The sequence below is a fragment of the Anomalospiza imberbis genome, chromosome 2, assembly GCF_031753505.1.
Source record: "Anomalospiza imberbis isolate Cuckoo-Finch-1a 21T00152 chromosome 2, ASM3175350v1, whole genome shotgun sequence".
NCBI lineage: Eukaryota > Metazoa > Chordata > Aves > Passeriformes > Viduidae > Anomalospiza > Anomalospiza imberbis.
The window spans coordinates 73,497,125-73,521,288 of NC_089682.1; the positions used below are offsets into that span (position 1 = coordinate 73,497,125).

General features: G+C 41.0%; 1 protein-coding gene across 3 annotated transcripts in view; it reads left to right on the forward strand.

The window, feature by feature from the left end:
• INTS4 (integrator complex subunit 4) overlaps positions 1-24,164 on the forward strand; it is a 32,596-nt gene extending 8,432 nt beyond the window's left edge. For all 3 annotated transcript variants that reach the window (XM_068181718.1, XM_068181719.1, XM_068181720.1), the window contains exons 11-23: positions 2,031-2,236; positions 4,529-4,671; positions 5,622-5,737; positions 7,597-7,730; positions 8,522-8,679; positions 11,938-12,031; positions 14,270-14,350; positions 16,071-16,201; positions 17,101-17,160; positions 18,811-18,970; positions 19,283-19,426; positions 20,163-20,283; positions 22,559-24,164. In XM_068181718.1, coding sequence (XP_068037819.1) covers positions 2,031-2,236; positions 4,529-4,671; positions 5,622-5,737; positions 7,597-7,730; positions 8,522-8,679; positions 11,938-12,031; positions 14,270-14,350; positions 16,071-16,201; positions 17,101-17,160; positions 18,811-18,970; positions 19,283-19,426; positions 20,163-20,283; positions 22,559-22,752 — 1,742 coding nt within the window. In that variant the 3' untranslated portion in view covers positions 22,753-24,164. The remainder of the gene's footprint in view (positions 1-2,030; positions 2,237-4,528; positions 4,672-5,621; positions 5,738-7,596; positions 7,731-8,521; positions 8,680-11,937; positions 12,032-14,269; positions 14,351-16,070; positions 16,202-17,100; positions 17,161-18,810; positions 18,971-19,282; positions 19,427-20,162; positions 20,284-22,558) is intronic.

The window sequence follows — 24,164 nt, forward strand, 5'->3', positions numbered from 1 at the left end:
TGATCTCTGATATGGCAGTTGTTTCAAAGGTTGCAATAACAATACAGTTATTGTTGCACAGAATTTTGGATAGAAGTGTTCAGTTGGATAGCAAAAGCAAATAGCTTCCTATAAATGGTAAAGTTTTAGTAACATATCTGGTAATAAGTGGCTTGCTTCTGGTCTGCAGAAACCCACTGGGATTATTTTTTGTTGTTGTTGACTTAAATTTAACAGCTGCATGTGGACATAAATTGGCAAAGTTAGTTACTGCTGTTTGAAATTGGTGTTTTGTCAGCAGGAAGGAAATTCGTAGTATCATTTAGGTTGGAAGATACGTCTAAGACCATAGATTCCAAATGTTAACCCAACACTACCGAGTCCACTACTAAACCATGTCCCTAAGTGCCACATCCAGATGATTTCTGAACACTTCCAGGGATAGCGATTCCTCCACTTCCCTGTGTAGTCTGTTCCAATGACTGACAACCTGAATGTTTTCCATCTAAGCCTCTCCCGGTACAATGTGAGGATGGTATTTGCATAAACCATGAAAATTCCAAGCTCTGAATGTTATTTTTGAATTTGCCTTTAATGTTACTGTAAGGATGAGGTTAAGTTAAAACATACAAAACCACCATAACAAAAATATTATTGTAGATTGTGTTGTGAAAGTGAGTTTATTTCTCTATGAGTCCTGCAAATAAATGCATGTTTTCCCAGTAGCTAAACTCTTTCTGAAGCTTGAAAGTGCACCTTTTTTTTCTGACTAACGGTAAGAAATGTTTCACTGGTTCAGCCCCTTGGCCTGAAGAAATATGTTCTCCAGTTTCTTGTGCCACAGGTCTTGTGTCAGTATGATGCTGTCAAGGAATGTGGATAAAATGAACAAATGTGAAATATACACAGATCTCTCTCTCTCCACTGCGGCATTTTTAAATACTGCTGAGCTCTCCCTGACTGGTAATGCTGCTTCATGTCTTGAATTCCATGTTGCAACTTAAATCTGAATTAGTGTGTCAGCTTATGAGAGCAGTATCGGCAAAATGTTTCTCTTCTCTTAATACCTGGGTCTTAATGACCATGGAGACTCAGAGCTGTGACAAAAGCATCATTACTGAGCAAGCAGGGCTCTTGCTGTCTGTGCATTTTTGTACTTGATTAGAATCCTGAGGAGTTAGATCTGTTCTTTAAGAACAGTAGGCCTAAAAGCTCCACACAAGTTCAAGTAAATGTTTTCAAGATGAGGTATTCGAGTAAAAACTAAAAATATGTTTAAAAAAAAATGTTTGCAAGACATCAGATTAATTACCATTTTTCTGTTCATAGCACATAAATGTTAGGGAAGCTAATGAGGATGATTATAGGAAAGAGAATCTCATCTCTGCCTAACCTTGTTATATTTGGGTATTCTTCAAATTCCTGCAATGTTGTACTGCATAAGTACATTCAGGATGCTTTCTGATGCTTTTTTTACTTTAATTCAAATAATTTTAATATTTAGGTGGTACCTTTTTCCTTTGTTTTGAGGAATCTGACGTCAGAAAGCAAAGACTTTCATTCTGTTAACTGCCAAAACGTTGATTCTCTGGGGCTTTTCAGCAATTCATGAAGTGCTGCATAGCAAGTTAAAAATGCAGTGAAAGCTCCAAGCAATTAAAATATCAGGAAGAATAAAACAACCACAGTTTAATTAACTAAATTAGTTTGCTTAAGATACCAGTGTTAATGCTATGCTTTCAAAATACACTATAAAATATGCAGTATTTATTGATGGATTGGAAACCTGTTCTTCACCTGCAGGTCCCTTTTGCAGATGCTTATGGCAGCAGCAGGGGCTGTATCAGGAGTGAGACTTGATTTGAAGATTTGCCTGTGAGGAGGTCCCCAGTTGGTCCGTGCTTAGGCTCTTTGTTCTCAGTGTTTCCTTAGCATCTCCTGTCCTTAGCCCAGCCCCTGAAGAGTACAAGACCTGACTGTTGGGTGAATGTCCTTTTAAACCAGACAGTTTTAATTCATTTACAGTGAATTCCCTGCTCCTCTTTTAACAGAGGTTCGAATCGCTGCGGTTGAAGCCCTGTGTATGTTGGCTCAGTCCTCACCTTCTTTTGCGGAGAAATGCCTGGATTTTTTGGTTGACATGTTTAATGATGAAATTGAGGAGGTCAGATTGCAGTCAATACACACAATGAGAAAAATTTCCAACAACATCACGCTGCGGGAAGACCAGCTGGATACTGTGTTAGCTGTCTTGGAGGTAAGAAATTCTTGAGGAGGGCAAGAATTGCTTTCCTGCTTGATTTGGGTTGTTTAATTATGTACTGCTAATCAGTCCCTTCCTGCTTGATTTGCGTTGTTTAATTATGTACTGCTAATCAGTCCCTTCCTCTGAGAGCAAACCCACCCTTTTTTGGGGTTTTTTGACTCTTTGAACTCTGCCAAAGGTTCCTAAAATCTGGTAGCTTGTAAGCACTGGTACAGGAGAATACTTCTGAAATAGACAAATTTTAGATAAAAACTCTTCCTTTGATCACTGTGCTGTTGCCTCCATGTGTTTCCTTCTGTCTTGTGCTGAGGTCCAGCACTCCATGCACTTCATGTTGCATGCAGCTTCATTTTCTTTCTGCTTCTTTGACTCAGCTACTTTGGCTACATCTTTGCTCACCAAGCAGAGCTGGCCATGGACCTGAGATCTTCTTTCTGTTGTGTGTGTTTGTCAGTGTTCTCTGCCGTATAATTTTGAGTTTTCCCAACCAGCATCCTCCCAGTCGGTGTTCAGCCAGGATTCAGGGAATAGCATGAGTCATCTGTTCTTCCTTGATGAGGTTGATCCAGGAAGAGATTTTGGCTGTATGAATGGTTCTGTGTCAAACTGTCCTCTCAGACCTGATTTATTTGCTGAGCGATAGCCCTTGAGGCTTTTTTTAATCTACTGCTTGTAGTAGGCAAGTTCCTGCTTCTTTTGGAAAGTGCCTTGGGAGGTGCTGCAAATCCGCTGTTTCAGTCTTTTCACCTTTTGTTTCCTTGACCCAGGGCAGCAACTGCTCATTGCTACTTTCAGTTGTGCCTCAGGAAATAGCAAACTAATTAAACCTATTTTATCAGACTGCAACAAATGCTGTGGCATATGATCTGACTTTGCAAATACGCAATGAACTTTAGGTGCCTCACATTTTTGTCATTATTTACATTTGTTTAAGCTGAGGACCTGTGCATTGAGGTATGAAAATGTCCTGGTTAGGCTGGGGATTTCTGTGCTGACTTAACATGTATGATAAATCAATTATCATCAGGCATTGGGATAGCTTAAGTGTAGAATTAACATTTTAATGGTTTTGTCTGATTCTGAAAGATGCTTGGTGCTTTTCTGTAAAATCCATCTTCCAGTTCAAAAATAAAGGATGTGGAAAAATACCATTAACCTTGGTGCCTAAATTGGTTCCAGCAGTGTAAATATGGAACCCCAGGGTGTTGAGAGTAAGTTCTGTTTTCACTCTACTGTTTTCATTTTATTAGAATAATTATAGCAGGTACACCTTGCTTTTCTGACCAGATTTTGGAATTTGCTTTCCCTGTTGTCCTTTATCTCAGTTTCTATTGAGTTGTGCTCATCTCTGTCCTTTCGTGGTCTTCTGCCTTGCTTGTCTCTGTACCACATTTCTGGTGGGTTTTATTAGTGATCTGGAGTTTTTTGTGTCCATGGTCATTCCAGTCCTTAGAGTTCCAGTCTTCTCTGTGGTCATAGTCTGTCTTTGACCAACAAAAGCCATTTGTTGATCATTCAAGTGTGTTGGATGTCATTTAAGAGCCTTTACGAGAGGATTACTCTTTCTTCTTTTGTGTAAGACAGTGATGAATGAGCTGTTGATACTTAGCAAATTATAATTTAGAAAAGGTAAAATCCACCATTGAAAAGCATCCCCTTCTTGTATCTTATCAAATTTTCACGATGTGTCCAGCAGCGTCAGGCAAATGCTGATAGCAAGGAGCATGGTGATACATGGATATGGAGGTGGTGGTTTTTGGCAGAAGGAATGTAATTAATTCAGCTGAATATTCTAGTCTGTCCAGCCATTGACATGTCCTCAGTGCTTACTCAGACTCTCTGGAGGCTGATGACTGGGCTGAAAGCCTGTGAGCTCCCTGGGTTGAAAATGATAAAACGCTGCTGTGAAAATGCTAAAACAATCGTTGGTCGTTGGTGATTGTTTTACTGAGTTGCCCAACACCTTCCTTTTCTCTTACTGCAAAGATACAACATCACCCAAACCAAGTAATGATTTTTGCTCTGCTTGAGCAGGTCAGCAGTGAAGCAGTTCCCATTCATTCCAGTGAAGGAAGCACATAGGAGAACGAGACCAGGAGTCTCTGCAGCACATGCCTGGTCTGTCATTTCATCTGTGCTTAGCTCTGGTGACTAGAAACAGGCACTGCTGTTCACAGACCTCTTTTATTAACTCAGCCAAGGAACAGAGGCTGCCACCTTTAAAGTAAATGTGTGTGCAGGCATGTTTCACTCAGCGGTGTCTGCGTTGGGTTTTTATTTTAGGATTCTTCAAGGGACATTCGGGAAGCTCTTCATGAACTGTTGTGTTGCACCAATGTTTCAACTAAAGAAGGCATCCATCTTGCTCTGGTGGAGCTGCTGAAAAACCTGACCAAGTATCCCACAGACAGAGAATCCATATGGAAGTGAGTGTGTTCAGTGTCCTTGTGTGTCTACTTACTTTCCTCTTCTTTTTAGGAAGTGAGGTGCTAGGAAGTACTGAGTGTGTTAAGGAGGTAATCGGTGTTGCAGGTGTACAATCCTGTTACTCTGTAAATATGTACTTGTTCATGACTGGTGTGCAAACTCTGTATTGTTCTTGTTTGTCAATACTTGCACTGGGAATCCAGATCTGATGACCACTCCTGGAAATGTCCGCCTATTCCAGGCACTCAATGCATTCACAGGAAAGATGAATTCCATTTGAAACCTCATCTCTTCTATGCAAGTGTTTTTGCTTACTTGACATTGTGTTAAATAGTAATATTTACCAGCAGTTCACTGCATCAGTTGTGATAAGTGGGCTGGCCATGTGGCATTGTGCTGTCAGAGGAATTTTTCTGTCTAAGTAAAAAGAAGGAACTTTTGCATCAGATTTTTTGGTTGTTTAATGGAAGCAATAAAGGGAATGGTGCTCCACACACATGGTTTGAGATGGAATTCTTAGATATATTACTGGAAACACTTATGTTAGCCTGCTTTGACTTCCAGAATACTTTTACATTGTTTTTGGAGTTTGAGGGTTTTGAGGTTTTACCTCCTATCTTCCTTATTTCTGAAGAAAAAAAAATGCACTCATTCACCAGTCTTTAGTATTAAAGCTTCCTGGATTGTATTAACTCCAAGTGTTAACTATTTTGTGGACACTTTAAATTAAAAAAATTGAAATTATTACTGCTTGTCCTTCCAGTTTTCTCAGATCCTATAAAATATTGATGCAAATGGTCAGTTGCAAAGAAACGGTGAGCTTGGACAGCAGGATTTTCTTGCTGACTGTCTAAAAGTGTTGCTGCAATATAAAGTAGTAATGCTTTAGAATGTTGTATTTTGAAAAGTGCCTGATTACTAACATATATTTCAATCTTTGTATTTCCAGATGCTTGAAGTTCCTGGGAAGCAGGCATCCCACTTTGGTGCTTCCATTAGTCCCAGAGCTGCTGAGTACACATCCGTTCTTTGACACTCCAGAGCCAGACATGGATGACCCAGCCTGTATCTTTATTCATGAAGCCAGTTGATAATTTTGACTGCAGTAGATTTTATTAATGATTTCCTGACACTCACATTTCTTCAACCATTTCTCACTGTAGCAGACAAACAATCCTGTGCCTGTTTCTGAATCCCTTTGCACTTAGTTTGTTACTCAGCAAGTGATGGAAAAACTGTTAGCTGGAGCCATCTTCATAAATATCAGTGGACTGTAATTGGTCTTCTTTTTGTGCTGTGATGAATAATCAAGCAATTTGTCAAGGTTTAGGCTTTGCAGATGAGCCCTTTTGTGTCAAAACATTTGTCTAGTTTGCATTAATTTTGAAGATGCTTTAGCTTTTAAATAAGAAGAGTGTTTTTTCATATCTGTTTTCTTTTTAGGTAAAACTTTTGCTATGCTCATTGGTGTGCAGTTTATAAAACAGAACCATCTCTTAAGTACAGCAGTGCCTGAATCTCCATAATGCTTTGAATTTTTCATCTTTCTGAAATAATTCAATATCAGAAATCCTTATATTATTGTTAGCTCTTCCAGTGCTTTAGAATACAAACGATTATTGATACACCATTCTCCTCAACAACAGGAGATGCCTGGAAATGCATTTTTCCATTGTTATTCCCCTTGCTTCCCTTCTGTGTGATGGCAGAACATAATGTTATTTCTGATGCTTGCTGAGACACACTGGACTGGAACCTTCCTCTAGAAGCTGTTCCTTATTTTTCTCACCAGTCACAGGCCATCGACCAGAAATTCTATACAGATTAAATTAATGCCTTGTGAGAATTGAAACAGGCTAGAATCAGGTGGAGAGAAAGGAATCTGTAATTACATGGTTTAGTAATAATTTGAGTAAAGTTGTCCTGTGAATTGAGAATTAAAGGAACTTAAAGAATTAAAGACTTGCAGGGGGAAGAATGCTGTTATTTAACTCAGTGCACCTTCCTGCCAGGAACCAGAGAATATTATGTTAGAGAATGTTTTGGAGGTAACTTGCCACCAAATTTTACAGAGGCATATTACGTGAAGATAGGCCTGTGAGCCAGAAGCTGGGGTAAACCTCAATAGCATGTTTCCAGTGTAAACTGATATTTAAAAATACAGTTTTGTTTGCTTCAAAGCACTTAAGAAATTTGAATCAGAGCTTATGTTTGGGATCAGCCCTGTTGCAGGTGTCAGCCTTTGGGCTAACTTCAAAAGCCTTTGGCTGCTCTCTATTTCTGCAGGTCTCAGACTGTGAAAATGTGTTTTGTTTCAGAACTATCTTTCCATGTTTGATTCTTTGAGTTGCTTAACGTCTGTGCAGAGTGATGTTTTTCAGGGCATCTTAGGTAATGCAGCAATTTTCAAAGACTTGGCAGTAAATGTGTAATTTTGGATGCTCTTAGGTCACCAAAAAACTTGAGGAACCTGGTCTAGTGGGAGGTGAACCTGCCCCTGGCAGGTTGGGGTTGGAACTAGTGGTCTTTAAGGTCCCTTCCAACCAAACCACTCTGTGATTCTGTGGTGCAAACTGGTGAGCACAGTAAGCTGTGAGGAAGACTGAAACTCCACCTAATGCACTCATTCTGTATTTGGGATCCCTGGCTCCTTTCCTTTGTGTTGCCTCTGAGCCATCCCATGTTGGCAGTAACGTCTTTTTTCCAGTACAGGCTCACCCTGTAATGTTTGCACTTTGTACTTGGCTTTCATCTGCTACAGACAGCTGTTTCTTCGGGTTTGGCTCAGTATTTTCCAACTATAGAGAACTTCCTAGACAAACAGTAGCCAAAGAAAGGGTTGTTGGTGACTTGTTTTAACTTCTTATCCCCAAGGAGCTCTTCTTGCTGTTTTTCATTTTTCTTTAACAATCCATTTGCAATAGACATTGCTGTTCTGGTTCTGATTTTTAATGCTGCTAAAAGTTGCCCAACAATGCCTGCCCTGTTCTCTGACCATACATTCAGACATTATGCGTATCTTCGGGACAGTCTCTCTCACCTGGTCCCTCCATTAAGAGTAAGTAGAACTGCTTTGGATTTGACTTAGACACCTGTAAGAAATACTGCCAGTCTCTTCCGTGTCTGTCTGTGTGTAACACTTAGATTCTGAAAGGCTTTTCTCCTGTGCACCATGGGAATTAATATTGAAATGTGCATTAAGGCAGGAGAGACAAATGTTAAATTGTTACAGCATGGAATTTGTAATAATTTGGGGAGAATAGTAACATCATTGCTCTCAAGTGAGAATACTACATGGTTTGCTGGTTAGGTAAGAATACTGGGAGGACAGTATTCCTGGGAGTTTTCTATAGTTTCTGACTGTATATGTGGGGAAAGGCCTTTATAGATCTTCCAACATTTCACTTGTGTCCTACCTGAACAGTTTATTCATGGGTGAAATGTGTTCCATTCTGCTTTGCAACATGCTTTTCCTGCATGGAAGTATGGGTAGGATTGATGTTGGCTGTACATCTTATCACAGCTCATAAAATGAGTGGTGATTTGTGTGGTCTCGGACTTTCCTTGGCTTCACAGTGTCAAATGTAAGAGGAGGAAGATGTTTCCCTCAAAGGGATGTTGAAGTTTAACCTGAGGATCTCTAGTGCAAGTGGATTGTAAAGTGGGGAGGATTGACTAACAAAGATGCAGATTTGAAAGCCTTGGTATAAATTTTGTATTTGAGAAATGATTTGGAGCTCTTAGTTTCTTGTTAAATAGATGTCAGCATTTTGCAGTGTTATTCCTTGTGTTAGACTTTTCTTTTTTTTTTTTTTTTTTTTTTTTTGGTGTGTGTGTGTTCCTTCTCAGTTGCCAGGTAGAAAGCTGGTGTCCTCTGCTGTCTCTCCCAGTATTACCCCACATGAAGATCCTTCCCAGCAGTTCCTGCATCAGAGCCTGGAGAGGGTTTACAACTTTCAGCACCTCGACCCACGGGGCATACAGGAGCTGCTGGAATTTACCATCCGGTAAGGCCTCAAGCTGCCTTCTTTATAGAAAGATGTCTTAGGGTGCTCAATTACTGTGATGCAGGCGCTTTGCTTCCGAATGTGAGTGTTGTAATCTTCTGTGCAGTGCTTAACTTAAGCCTTCCTTTAGAGACTGTTGTGATAAAAGAGTGTTTGTGACCTGTTTTCAAATCAAATGGATGGTCTCAGGTCTGGCACAGCCCCCCAGAATAACCAGTGTGCATTTTGGGCAGGGGGCATCTTTTCAGCACATGGTAAGAGTTAGGTAAGGGTGTTCTTTTTGGACTGTTCACTCATGCTAAAATGCACTCTCAGGTTTTGTGGTTTATGGGTGACAGCCTTGTGTCTCATTCTCAGTTTTGTGTCCTTGTAATTTTGATCATATTATTTGTAATGTGCATGCAACAAGATTTTTTTTTTTTTTTGTTGTTGTTGGGTGGGGGAGGGAAAGGTATTGTCCCCTTTGCTCTTGCATTTTCTGGGTCCTATGGCCTTTCATTCTGCAGGAAAGGACCTGCTTCTGGTGTTTTGGGTTCTCATTGCCAGTCCCACTTACAAAGGACTTGGGCATTCCTCATCAGTTTTCAAATCAGAGAGCTTTTCCAGGAATAGAAAACATTGTTGCGTGCTGCTGTCTGCTGCTGTATAGATGAGGGTGTGTGGTGTTTCTTCTCAGTGTGGGTTTTATGCTGCCTCTTCCATTTCATCTCTAGACTGATTTACATGAACAAAACACTTGAAAAGGATTCTTTCAATGTGATTCCTCTGCTTGGAAAAAGCAAAAGAGCCTTATTTTAAGAGTTAGGAAAACAATCCAAAATGCTTTGTTTGGAATATGGAATTTTAAAAAAGCTTAATTATTTTTATTCCTTCAAAATAGCTGCCTTCTGTTGTGTGTATGTTGCTGTGAATCACTGTCACACCCATCTGCAGCAGAGAGTAAACAGTGTGCTCCTCACTGAAAACCCAGCTGTGGGAACTGTGAGGTTTGTCCTCAGCTGTTTTGCAGCTGCTTTGTGCCAGCCTAAAATATAGTCTCAAAGCATTTAATGCACTAAACACTTGAAACAGGTAATCTCTAAGCAAGCATCCAGAACCTCTCAGGCATGAGGGTCTGGGAAGCTTCCAGGCCATGACTGTTTTCAGTTTTTTGAGTTGATGGAAGTTATTGGCTTGGCTTTTTACCTGAGGGGATTGCCCTCCCAGGAAATGATACTAAACTAACTTCTCTTTTCCATCCTTAAGACAAAGGGAGGATTTGGACAAAGCCAAAAAAAGTGTTAAAGGTTATTTTGCAGAGGGCAAGATATCCCTACACCAGCAATTTGGTTGCTGAGAGCAGAAGGATAGAAGCAGCTCACAGCAGTGGATGTTGTCATGGAACATAACTCTCTCCTCCTTTATCATTGTCATTCACAGCAATAACAGACCTTGTGGAGTTTGTGTCTTCTTGGGACTCAGAGTTTTGGCTGCAGAGCCTAGGGGGGTACATCAATCTGCAGTGTGGTTAGAAATATAAGACAGGCTGTTTAGCAAATATGTCTGTGGCTTAGTTTCTCCATCTATCCAAGAATATTTTTTTTTCTTACAGGGATGTTGAAATCTGTTTAAGATTTGTAAGGAAATAGAATTAGTGGAATTTGGAACTGTATAAAAACTGGGAAATTGAATATCTGCATAGTTGTTAGCTGAGAGATGACATCCTGTTCCCCATTAGTGTGTTGTGATGGATTGTGACATGGGAATTAAGCACCCAGGAGCCTCCTCTTCACTCTGCTCTCTGGAAAGAGATGAAATGGAATCCCTGTGTAAGGTTGAGGCTGGCTCAGCTGTTGGTGCATTGCTGTTGAAGGAAAGCACAACCCCTCACTTAAGAGACATTGAGGGGCTGGAGCGTGTCCAGGGGAGGGCAGTGGAGCTGGGAAGGGCTGGAGCACAAGTCTGGTGAGGAGCAGCTGAGGGAGCTGGGGGTGTTTATCCTGGAGAAAAGGAGGCTCAGGGGGACCTTAACACTCTCTTCAACTGCCGGAAAGGAGGCTGTAGCCAGGTGGGGACTGGTCTCTTCTGAATAACAAGAGGATAGGTGGAAGCAGCCTCAAGTTGTGCCAGGGGAGGTTTAGATTGGATTGTAGAAAAATGTCTTCATGGAAAGGGCTGCCCAAGGCAGTGGTGTATTCACCATTCCAGGAGGGATTTGAAAGACATATAGATGTGGTACTTGTGGTGGGCTTGGCAGTGCTAGCTTAATGGTGGGACTGGATGATCTTAAAGGTCTTTTCCAACATAAATGATTCTATGATTCTCTGCTTAGGAAAGATTTTCTTTGACTGCATATTATACAGATAACCTCATGGATTTTTGTTAATGTCTCAGGGCTCAGCAAGTCTCTGGTTTGGCAGAGCCAAAGATTCAGAATTGCATCCTAAATGCAAAGATAAATCTAAAATAAACAAAAGAAAATTATCAGCTGAAAAATAAAATTAAAGAATTAAGTAGGAAATATGGAAGTAAAGTGATAATTTTAATAGACTTTGGATCAAAGCAAAGTATAGAGAAGAGAAGACACATGTTGAAACCACATCATCTAACCTATTTTTAGTTCTGTGAGAAAAAATAATTTTGTTTTTTAATGCACACTTTAAGAAAACTTGGCTAGCAGTAGAGAACTAAAGCCTTTTGGGTTCCATTAACTGACAGTTTTTTCTATCATATTAAAAGCTGCTTATATTGCTGTATGATTTACAAGAAATACCGGGCAACACACACCATCTAGTTGGGCAAATATCAGTACATCAGATTCTAGCTTGGCTTAAAAGGGCAGCTCTATTTCAGATACACTTGGTTGCATGAGCCTAACACGTTCCCAGCAACCTTTCTTAGCCAACATGAATAGTTTGATTTCCCAGCAGTGTAACAAAAATGGGTCATTAGCTACTGTAGAAGGCTGGAGTGCTTTAAGTTAAATCTGGAGTTGCCACTCTGTGTGGTTCCCATGGGGCTGCAGAGTAATGTGGGTTGACAGACTTAATGCTGACACTGCTGTGCGGGTGTCAGCTTCCCATAAGAAGGGACATGCTAAGTCCCAAGGTGCAAACTGGTTTGCAGTGTGTGTTTTGCTGCTGTTTCTGGTGCTTGTTCTAATAAAAGCAGGCAGCAGGAATAGCTGGCTTTATTGTCACTGCCTTCTGAATGTGTTTGGATTAAACTGTTCTCTGTCTCAACATTATTTTCTCTTTTTTTTTTTTTTACATGCGTCAGTGATCTTCAGAGGCTTGGAGAGCTGCAGTCAGAACTGGCAGGGATGGCAGATTTCACTGCAACTTACCTTCAGTGTCAGCTGCTCCTCATCAAGGTTTGACTTCATCTGGGTTTTTTTGAGCTGTTCTTCAAAAATGCCCCCAGTCTATCACAGTGGCATGCTTTCATGTTTTGATGTTCATACTGGAAAGTGATGTGTGATGAAAGAGCTGCTTCTGTGGCTTTCTGATAATCCTGCTTCCCTCTTATGGCAAATAATTTATGCAGTAACTTTGCCAATGCAGACCTCTGCTGCTGTACCTAGGGCTTATGTTGGTTCATGAGCATTTTGTCAGTGCAGAGTTTATTATCTGTAAGAAATCACTCTGAGGGCAACTGTGTTAGGAGAGTAACTTTTCCCTGCTGGTGGCTACTGGAATGTTTTGTTAGACTGCTGTTATTTTTATAGACGGTGATTTGCAGAGATAGGTTTATTGGCACCAGTGCCAGAGGAGTTCTTAAGACTTGATATCAGTCATGCTTTCTTTTATAGTGCTGAAATGATCTATCTATTAGTATTAGCAGGTGAAGTGGCCACTTAGACACCATTGCAGCAGCCCTTTGCAAAAGTCCCTTTTCAAAGTCAGCTTCTTGCTGTAAACAAGAACTACTTCATAGGAAATCTTGAGTTGGAAGGGACCCTCTAGTTCCAACACCTCTGCCAGGGTCAGGAATTCCATTGGATCAGATTGCTCAGGGCTGTAAGCTGGCAGTAGTATTTAAGTTTGTCTCTTGGCATTCTTTGGTGTTTGAGTGTAACTTACACACATATAAAGCAAGAACTAAAGCAAGCAGCAAACGGGTTTCCAGAAGGGACTCAATGAAAGCTTTGTTATGTAAAACCAAGGATGGATTTCAGTTGCTTTGCTAATGCATAGTTGCCAATTGGCATATCTCATGGCAGGCCTCAAATCCTTGGAATATCATTTATCACCCAAAGGTATTTCAGATGAGCAGTGGTACAGTTCAGTACAATCCAGCTAAATCCAAAGTGAAATGTGCTGTGCAGGCAGAGGACTAGCCTTTGGAGATAGCTTTGTTGCCCTTCTCCAGGGTTTGGCTGGAATGAACCAGATGGTTTTTGCGTCTGGCAGAGGTGTGCTCTGTTTGGAAGAAGGGTAAAAGCTGCATCAGCCATTTTTGGCTTAAGCTGAACAGTTGATAGATCAGTGATGCAGAGAAGTAACTAATGTGCATGGAATGAAAAGTAACTGATAATATCAGGAATCACAGAATATCTTGGCTTGGAAGGGATTTTGAGAATCGTCTAATTCCAGGGACATCTAATTCCAGGAATCATCTAATACAGGCAGGGACATCCTCCACTCATACAACACAATTAGAAATTCTGAGAACCTGAATGTCCATGTAGCCCTTTTCAGTAGATTTCTTTCCAGTTGCTTCTTTTCCCAATAGGAAAAAAGCTGCTGGGGGAAATTTTTTTTTTCATTTCCCAGCCTCTCAAGGCTCAAAGGTTCCATACCTTTAAAGGCTCTGTATACCCTGTGATTTTAGGGGCAATTAACTGGGACTCATATGCCGGCCTGGGTGAAGGAGTCTTTATGTTCTTGAGCTTTGGCTACAGCCAGCCTTGTGCATAGCTGTGTCTAAGGACAGGCAACTTCAAAAAGGAGGCAGTGATATAAATCATCAGTCAAGCTTTCTACATCTTTTTAAACATAAAGCAAAAAGCAAATAGTGTGGTAGGCAGTTGAGGTTTTTTGGTTTTTTATTGGTTTTTTGTTTGGTTTTGTTTGGTTTTTGTGTTCTTTTTTTTTTTCTTTTTGAGGTTTTTGTGGGTTTTTGTTTTGGTGTTTGTTTGTTTTGTTTTGCTTTTAATACAAATATCAGCAGCTGATTTAGACACAATATTCATAGTAACTCCAGGATTTTGGTGGAGTGGAGGAAAGTTCAGAAATGTGACTGTGGAAGTAAGTGTGTTTCTGGGGACAGTTGTTTTTATTCCCACTTTTTGCCTTCTCTCTGAGATTACCCTGATCTTGGTCTCAGGGGGTTGATAACAAGTGAGCTCTTGGTTTTCTTTATGAAGTATAAGGAATTTGGCTTAACAAGTCTCTCATTCACAGCTTTGTTAATATTATTCTCAACTTCCTTTATATTTTCTAGTTGTATAGGTATCTCTGTTTCTTTATAGAGCAAGGTATATTTTGGAGGCCTTGGTTCCCTGTGTTGTATTTAAAAGCACAAAAGAAAGCTTTGGCATGCTTTTTCAACCAACTGTTTAGACTGAATTGGATATTTATCATCATTTCATGTTTTTTTTTTCTTGTAGGCCTTGCAGGAGAAGTTGTGGAATGTGGCAGCTCCCCTGTACTTAAAACAGAATGCATTGGCATCTACTGCAGCAAAACAGGTGAGATGGAAGCAGCTGAGCCTGCACAGAGGCCAGTCCTTGGGTAGGAGTCTTTTGTTGGCCATGGAACAATTATACACTTCTGACCTTCCACTGCTGTAGTCTGTCCAAGTAAATCTCAGTCCTCCAAATTGGGGTCATTTCTCTTCAAAAGATGAGTGGGGAGGGAGGGGAAGTTCATAACTGCTGTAGAAAGGCAAATATCACACTCATCTTCCAGAAGCGTAAGAAAGAAGATCCAGAAAACTGTGGGCTGCTTGTCCTTGCCTCTTTCCTTGGGAAGGTTATGCACCAAATACTTATAAAAGCTGTTCCTAGACAAGATTAACAAAGCTACTTGGAGCAGCCAGAATGCATTTCTCAAGAACAAATTATGGCTGACCACCACCACAGCTTTCTATGGTGAGGGGACTGGTGCTGTGAACAAGGGGAGGGCAATGGAAATTGCACGCTTGGATACAGTCTCCCATCATTTCTTTTTCACCAGACTTGCAGGATTGTGGCTGAATAAATAGGTAGTAAGGGTCCTGCAAATTGAGGAACCAGCTGATGTTCTGGAGGGCATGGCTGCTGGTCTGGACAGACTGGAGAACTGGGATGACAGGAACCTCATCATGTTCAGTACATTGAATATGAGGCACTGCAGGAGGCCAACTGCAACTGGGATGACTTGGTTTGGGAAATGATCCCGCTGTGGGAAGAGGTCATCTGGAGGGCTGTGTCATGTGTTGGCCTCCCCAGTAGAAGGAAGAAACTGACAAACGGGTGAATTCAGCAGAGGGTCAGGGCTTGGAGCACATTACCTGCAAGGAAAGGCTGAGGGAGCTGGAATGGTTCATCCTGGAAAGAGCAGGCCTCAGGATGGATTTACTTCTGTCTAGCACTGTCATTACAGGATATAAGTGAGACAGAGCCAGACTACTCTGGACAGGAGGCAGTTGGCAAATGATGAGGAATTCTGATCAGCTATAAAGAGAAAATTTCCTGTAAGGATGGTTAAGTATTGTTGCCCAGAGAGGTGGGGGGAATCTCTGTCGTTGGAAATGTTTGCAATTTGATGTGGCCCCGAGTTACTGGATCTAATGAGACCTGCTCTGGGCAGGGAACCAGGCTAGATGAACTCTGCAGGTCCCATCCAATCTGAGTTATTCTGATTCTGTGATGTATAAATGATCAGATCCTGGAAAAACTGAAGCTGAGCCCTAAGAAAAGGTAAAGAAGCAAGCAAGGTATTCAATAGTCTGGTAACAAATCTAGGGTAAAAGCAAGTTCATGGATCTGTTGGGAAACTCTGCTGATATTCTGAGTCTTCAGATAATTAAGATGTAATAGACAGGTAGTGCTGTGCATCAAAGCCTTTTCTGCTGTTGATGAGTAGAAACAAAAGCCATCCAGCTTTTGAAATCTTCTCTGATTGAAATGTTTGTCTTGGTGCTCTCTTGAGTAGCGCGTGAACCTCCTGGAAAGTGTTTCCTGTTGTGATGGTGGATGTAGGTCACTTGCTGTCAATGCAAGGTGAGAGAGTATTCCCTGTTAAATAACTTGAAAGTTCTTTGGCATCTGCACAGTCATACTGAACTCAACTGTATTAATTTGAGCACACCCTCTTGCTTCATGTGCTCCTCGGTATGAGATAAAAATACCACAATCTGGTGATCATGGTTGTACCAGGGCTTAACAGTCTGATGGCTGTTTTATCCCTGTGGTGTCTGTCTCACAGATCTTGGAAGAAACTTACAAAATGGAGTTCATGTACAGCGGAGTGGAAAGTAGACAAGTGGTCATTATTCACCACATGAGACTGCAAGCGAAGGCCTTGCAGCTGATAGTGACTGCCCGCACCACCAGAGGGTAAGGATGACCTGACCTAAGGACCTTCTTAGGGTTAGCTCTAAGATTACTGTCCTTAAGCTTTGTTTAAAAAAACAGCAAGGATAAAATAGACACATAACAGGGCAGTGTGCCAATAACCATTTGCTAGAGTGATTCAGAACGAAAAATCTTCTATTGCCCTTGATACAGCTGTATAGGGACACAATCCTAAATTAGATGACAAAACTATTGGGAAGATGGGTTTTGTGGGCTGTGTTCTCTCCTTTATGAACACATAAATAGGTTAAAAACATTGCAGAGTTGATATTTGGGCCCTGTTTAAATGAGAAAAGTCATATATCAAAAGAATGTACCAAACACGTTTGCTTCATTAAGTATTCATTGCTGAATTTTTAGCATCAGGAAAGTATTGTCCTCCTGACTGATCTGCAACTGCTGTGTGTGACTCAGAAACTGCTTCTGTGCAGGCTTGGGTACATGAGAGGCTCTGAGTGGTTTGTTTTGGCTGCTGAAGTTAAAGAAGTGACACATGGTTGTAGAATGAGAACTCCAGCTGGTGGAATTAGAGCAAATTAGTTGCTGTCCTAGTTTACTTCTGTTTCAGGTTTGTTGCCATCAATTTACTGTGTTACCATGGAGGTCTATACTATATTTCCCTTTTAACCACTTGTTTTATAGGTGGAAAATGAGTATTTTCTAACAGTAGCTTTGGGAACTTAATTAGTGCCTTATGCAGATGGGGGTTTTTATGCAAGAGGGGGAGATAGATAAGTGAGGAATGTTTTTTTTGGTTCAAAAACTAAAGTACTCCCATTTTTAAGAGGTTTAATGGGATTCCAAACAATCTAAATGTGTATAGCCATAGAGCCATTTTTCTTTCTTTAAAAGTAAACCAAGGAATATTATTTTCATTACAGAGTGGAACCTCTTTTTGGGATGTGTGAAAAATTCCTCCAAGAAGTGGATTCCTTTCAGAGGTGACAAACTATTGCTTCTTCACTTTCTATTAGAAAGTCCCACCACCATTGTCATCAGGGGATATTCACTTTGTTTTTCATCTCTTCCCATCTCCCTTCCCCACTGTCCTACATTGGGAACTGGCATGTGATAATAATAAAGCAAGAAGAACCTTTCTAGTTAAAGTCCTTAACATCAGGATATTATGCTGGTATTTCAGAAACATGTGCTCTGAATTAATTTTTTATAAAATAGCTGATTTTTTTCTTGTATTTATAAGGATTTATCTACTCTGAGTAGATGCTGTTTTGATAAATACTTAATTTTTTTTTTGTTATTTTGTCTCCTGGAGTCCTGAGAGTGTTTTGACCTTTCAAAGCTTAATAAAAAAGCAGATTACCCTTGATGTACTCAACATGTAGCAATATGTCAGACAAGAGTTCTGCAGTATCTTTCCTGGCCCTGTCTACTGCTTTTGCCACCTCTTAGTAGTCACCTTAATTCCAGGGAGAATAGATGTATTAAGTGTCAATTTGATAATAGGATTGATTTAGTGAAATGTGTCTGTGGCAGGGGTGTGGAACCAGGTAATCTTTGAGGTCCCTTCCAAACCATTCTGTGGTTCTGATTCTGTGAAATAGTGATGAATTCTGCTGATCCTGAGACTCAGTGCAAGGAAAAGATATACACAAAATGTAGAGTTCTATCCACCAGCTCCAGCTGGGCATTAGGGTAGGACAGATTTGGTCCTGTTTTCTTATCAGTTAACCAGCCACAACTGCCAAGCTTATAATAAATGTGAATTTAGGCAGAACTAGAAATAAAATTCTGCTAAGCCTACTAAAGATACTTGTATCTCTGGATTAGCTATACTATTCCCTGCTGAGTCATATAATCATAGAATCACAGAATCATAGAATGGTTTAGGTTGGAAGGGACCTTAAAGACCATCTTGTTCCAACTGCCCTGCCATGGGCAGAGACACCTTCCACTAGACCAGAACTCCATCCAGCCTGGCTTTAAACACTTCCAGGGATGGGGCTTCCACAGCTTCTCTGGGCAACCTGTGCCAGTGCCTCACCACCCTCACAGGGAAGAATCTCCTTGTAAAATCAAATCTAAGTATTTCCTCTTGTACTTTAAACAATTCTTATTTGTCCTGTCATGATCTGCCTGTGTAAAGTCTTCTTTATAAGCCCCCTCTAAGTACTGAAAATTTGCAGTGAGATCTCCCTGAAGCCTTCCCTTCTCCAGGCTAAACACTCCCAGCTCTCTCAGCCTGTCTTCCTAACAGAGGTGCTCCAGCCCTCTGAGCATCTTCATGGCCTCCTCTGTTCTTCTTACACTGTGAGCTCCAGAACTGGGCCCAGTACTCTAGGTAGGATCTCATGAGGGCAAAGAAGAGGGAAAGAATCCCCTCCTTTGACCTGATGCCCACACCACATAGCCCTTGATGTCAGGGCTGACATCAAGGTGTCAGTTTGAGCACAAGGCACAGTCCCAACACAAGTAGCCAAAGTCATCTTTATGGATGAGACACATCACAAGAGGAAGGCAGGTATCTAATTCTGTCATTATAACTAAATATAAGGATTAAGTAGCTTGACTAAAAATAACAATACTGTGGGAAAAGTTGAAAAAAAAATATTTTTAATCTATTCTTGACACAGATGTTTCATCTCAGAGCTCCCACATATGCAAGGCAGTTTTGTAGATAAATTGCTGGACTTAATGCCCAGACTTGTGACATCCAAGCCTTCAGAAGTGGTCAAGATTCTTCAGACAACGTTGCGGCAAAGTACCTTCCTCCACCTTCCTCTTCCAGAGCAGGTTGGTTTAACAGAAAATTAAAAAGCAATATCCTTGTGGACTGTCTTGGCATCTGACTGCTTTCTAATATACCATGAAGCTTTTAGAATTCAGGGTCTTGTTAGACACAACTCTTATTTCTTTCTTGTTTGTCTTCTTATCTGGCATCCTCCAGACTACTGTTAAAAACATAAAAAACTTAGTAATTCCTGGCAATATAAAAAAAATAAAGCTTATGCAGATCTCTGTTAAGAACAGTAGTAACTATGATTTTTTTTTCCTTTCCTCTTTCCCCCAACTTCTGATTTTTGCCAATCACTTTGCCCCTAACAGCTCCATAGAGCCACTGCAAATATCATTGAGCCTACTGGTGAATCTGATAATCCCCTGAGGTTTACATCAGGATTGGTTGTGGCACTGGATATTGATGCAACTCTGGAACACGTGCAGGATCCCCAAGGAACTGTTAAAGTTCAGGTAAGAAGTCATTTGACATCAATGCAAACAAGATTATGTCTTGGGGGGAGTTTCTTTAAGGTTCCCAATACTTTCAGATTGCAAATAATGATACACTTTATTAGTAACAATGCTGGATTTATGTGTTTTGACCAGTCATTCAGAAACTGGTTTGTCTGTAGTGTTCTGAGAGTTGACTTGGGTGCAGTTCTGAGAGTTTGCTTTGAGCACTTGGATGTCATTCTGTGCTTCCATGTGCACTGTGCATGTTATGGACATGAACACCAATAAATGCTGGTGAGCTTCCAGCTGGTCTAGTAGGAGGAGAAGAAGCAAAAGAAGTTGTTCTGAGTGGCACAAAAATATGCAGGCTCTTGGCTCTCTGTACTTCCACATCTTCTTCCTGCTGCTGAATCACTAGTTTTTGATGCAGATGAGGAGGTAGGAGTGGTATAATCCAAGTAAAATATGCAGCATCACTGCTTAACAAAGAAACAAAAACCTCAGTTACAATGCAGGGGAAGAAGCTGATGTCAGTGTGGACTTTTTTCCACCTGTGCTGTGGGTTTGAACAGCAGCATGTGGCTGTTATATCCAGGGCAGCTGAACTCCTGGCTCCAAGCTAAATCCCACTTGTCTTACCTTCCTAACTCAGAATGTAAACAGCCAAGTAATGCACTGTTCCACTGTGCAGATCCCCCGTGCAGTTGTCATTCCTTTGGTTTTTTTTTTTTTTCTTTTTCTTGTTCCCCTCTAGGTGTTGTATCCAGATGGACAAGCACAGCTAATCCATCCTAAACCAGCTGACTTCCGAAATCCTGGCCCTGGGAGGCACAGGCTGATAACTCAGGTTTACCTCTCTCACACAGCCTGGACAGGTAATGTTAATGATGCAAGTTAACGTGGCTGTGTGGCTGCACTTCCATTAGACACAAGTTACATACCCACAGTCTGGGGGGCTCTGAGGATCCTGGACTGCAGCTGTGGTTGGTGCTGCCCTTGGTGTTGATCAGGCCTTTGAGCAGTTACAGCTCCCAGGTACTGCTGCTCTGTAAGGAAATAGAGAGGCTGCTGTTTTGGGAGAGCTCTGGGAGCCTTCGCATGAGAGCTGTGCTCAAGGTGAGGTCACCCACTCATGTGCAGAGCAAAGGAGCCAGGTCTGCATCCTCAGGTAAAGGCAAGGGATCATGGTAAACTGACTCCTTGTAAGTTGTTGTTTTGGGTCTCACAGGCATCTGAGCATGGCAGGGAACAGTACAGCAGTACAATTTCATTGCTGATTCAACTTTCACCCTTTTAATGCCCTAAAAACCCCACCTTTAGTTCTGATGATGATGTGACTCCAACAGTAGTCTTCAGTCTCAGCTGCTGTTCACACTTCCCCATGGAAGCACTTCAGTAATTGGCTTGTGGACTTCAAACAACAAAAGCAAAGTGTATTTCATTCACAGCTCCTTTTGTCCTGTTTTATTTTAATCTCTTCACCTTTATTCAAATGTGGGGGGTTCCTCTAAGAGGTTTTTTTTTCTGTGCAATTTTTCATTGGATTTGTTAATCTTTTTTTTTAACCAACAGAATTTTGTTTATTGCATGTTCCTTTACATACCTTTTTTTCATATAAGTTACCCCCATGGTGTACTCACTCATCCTGCTGTCTTAGTTTTGTTTTGGAGAAGAAAACATGGTACTGTTTCTAGGAGTGGAAGTATCTGGGTTTAAGGGTTGATCCTATTACTTCACCAGAGGGAGCTGAAGTCCTTATTTCTACTTCTGCAGTGTTCACTGGAAGGGCATTTTAAGCATGGCCCTGAGGGATTCTGTTCTGGTGTTTCCTCTGGGCATTATTTTAATCATCAATTTTGACATTGGCACTTAGGCATATAAAACATGGGGAAGACACTGAGCTGGGAGGGGCTCAGGAAACTGGGTCAGAATTGCCTTGAAATTCAAGACAATAAAACTCGTCAAAGGCAGGTTGAAAGAGTGTGCTTAGGAAGGAGAATGCCCAAGTGCAAAGCACTGATTAACTGCCAGGTGCACAGAGAAGTGAAAGAAGTGACTGCAGGCTGCAAATAAGAGTTGGTGGAGTGACAAAAAGGTGAGTTCAGGGAGGTCTTGGTTGAAGGTGGAGTACCTGTGCAAAAGAGTTATTTCTTGTTCTGTCTGGTGCTGATGATGTCTCAGCTGGAGACCCCTGCAATTCTAGATGTGGAATCTTAAAATCCTGTGGGTTTCAGCAGGTTTCATTTAGGTTTCTTTAATGTGGTCCTGTTATGGATTATCCCTGGTATACAGTTAAGTCCTGCACACCACCTGGTGCTCACTCCCCAGTGGGACAGGTAGAGGATCAGAAAGGCAATGTGAGAAAACTCATGGGTATTACACTGTGCAGCAATAGCTACAACATCCCTGTGTTATTGACACTATTTTGGTCACAAATCCCAAACAAGGCATCATGCAAGCTACTATGAAGGAAAATTAATTTTATCCCAGCCCAAACCAGTACTGTCCATAAAGAAAACCTAAACAAATCTGGTTTTCAGTCTAGAAAGGATAATTTTGTTGGGGTTGTAGGTCCAGCAGTAAGTCCAGGGTAATATTGTGTATACTGAAACCCCTGTTCTGTTATGACCACTGTGAGAAGAGTAAATTGAAATTATCCTATATACAGTATTAGGAACCTTGCTCTGCCCAGCTGCATAGTTGGTGAAAGAGAGGAAGAGGCTGTCTGGCATGTGAAAACTTCCAACAAAAGAGAATCTTCAAGTAATCTCCTGTGCCACAAGTGTTGCCAGATGTCATCTGGACTGATCCTGACATAAATACAGTGAGCAGGGCCTGCTAGTTCTGTAGGGGGTTTAATGATTGTTATTATTTCATTGCAGTAACTTTCCAAGTTATTTTTGAAAGTTGCAAGTTAGTGGTAAGATTTAAGTGATGACAAAGACAGGGGGATAAACCTAGAACAGTCCTTAGTTCTGCTATGCTGAATGTAATGCCAAAAGCTTGTTTTCAGACACTAGACTGGATTCTGGTCACTCCAAAACAGCTCCGTACATACCCACCATACATGAAATTAAAATTCATTTGATGTTGATTGTTCACTGTGCAATGACAATCATGTTTGGATTGTTCTATTTTTTTTCTCTGCAGAGCCATGTCAGATTGAAGTGCGATTGCTGCTGGCTTACAACTCCAACAGGAGCAAAGCATCTACCAGAATTCCTAAATCTACCTGGAGTGAGAGCTTAGAGGCTCTCCCACCCTCTGAAAATGGCATAGAGGGGACCATCCCCTTCAGCAAGCCTGTCAAGGTGTATATAATGCCCAAACCTGCCAGGCGGTGAAGGCTGGTGCTGAAAAAACCTATTTATGGGGTTTGTTGTGTCCAAGATGCTGTGTCCAAGACAGCAATCCAAGCCAAAACAGCCTTTACATGCATAAAGGGAGTCAAAATAAAGCTGCTGAAGAAAAGTTGGTCTCTTAAGCAGCAGGCAAATACAGGAGTTGCTCAGCTAGTTAGGAGTTGTTTCAAGAAAATGCAGGTTTTTGTATATTGACTCAACAGAAACAGAACAGTTCTCAATCAGCATTCCAGTAGTAATTTCACTGGGCTGTACCTTCAGTTTTTACCTATAAAAAGTCTTTCTCCAAGACCTCTAGGTTTTCTGCTATGTATTTACTATGTAAATGCTTGGGCACATAATTCAATGTTATTTTTACAGTACTCTGAAATGAAGCTGAGGAGTTTGGCATTTTGTGTGGGATTGTTGGTTTGTTTCTGGGGTTTTCTGGATTTAGTTGTTTTGGTTTTGATGTTTTGTGGTTTTTTTGTTTGTTTTTTTGTTTGTTTTTTGGGGTTTTTTTTTGCATGTCTAAAACTTGCATTTGTGCACTGGTACCTAATTTCTTAACAGAAAAAATCATATTCTAAAAAGTACTGTTGTTCTTGCGTGGGAACAGCACCTAGGAAGAAAGTTGCCAGTTGCTGTTCTACATCCTCTACAGCTGTACTGAAGCTGGTCCAGCTCTGGGGAGGGCACAGGTTGTTCATGGTGCAGAGGCAGGAGGAACCTCTTTGTGCAGGTGGCAGAAGTTCAGTCAGCAGGATGTGGAGTTTAACTGAGCTACAGCAACAAAGTAGTTTGTCTCCTGTTGCACCTTTGTACAGCTTGAGGAGCAATGTAAGTACCAGTTGGAAAATTCCTAATCACAACCCACTAAGTTTTACAGGATCTGTTTCTGTGTGATGATCCTAGCCTGATCCAGTCTTAGTGGGATGTGAAAATCTATGCTTTTCAATTCAGCAGTATTTCTGGCACTCAGAGTCTTTCTTGCCAGTTGAAGTAGCCAAACACCCTCTGTTCAGCAGCAGTTGGACAGCTTGTCAGTGTTTCCCTCTGGAGGTGAGCTGGGAGTGCAGAGAGACAAGAATTTACTTAAAACATGATCCATCTGGCATTCCTGTCAGGAAGTGTGTCTTTGCATTGCTTCTGTGTGCCAGGCTTAGTGGACTGAGGAACCTCCTATGATTTGTAGCAATCCTTTGGTAGGATTTTTTTAGGAGGACCTAATGTGTGAAACATTCTAGTGCAGCAGCCAAATGTTGCCTGTCTTCATAAATCAGTCGGGGTTTTTTTTGTTTTTAAAAAGAGGTGTATTTTTAGCAAGTAAACAAAACAGTGAGTAAATACTTTGCAGTTGTATTTAGTGTAAATAACCCCTTACATGCTTTCCTACAATAAAATTGCAAACCTCA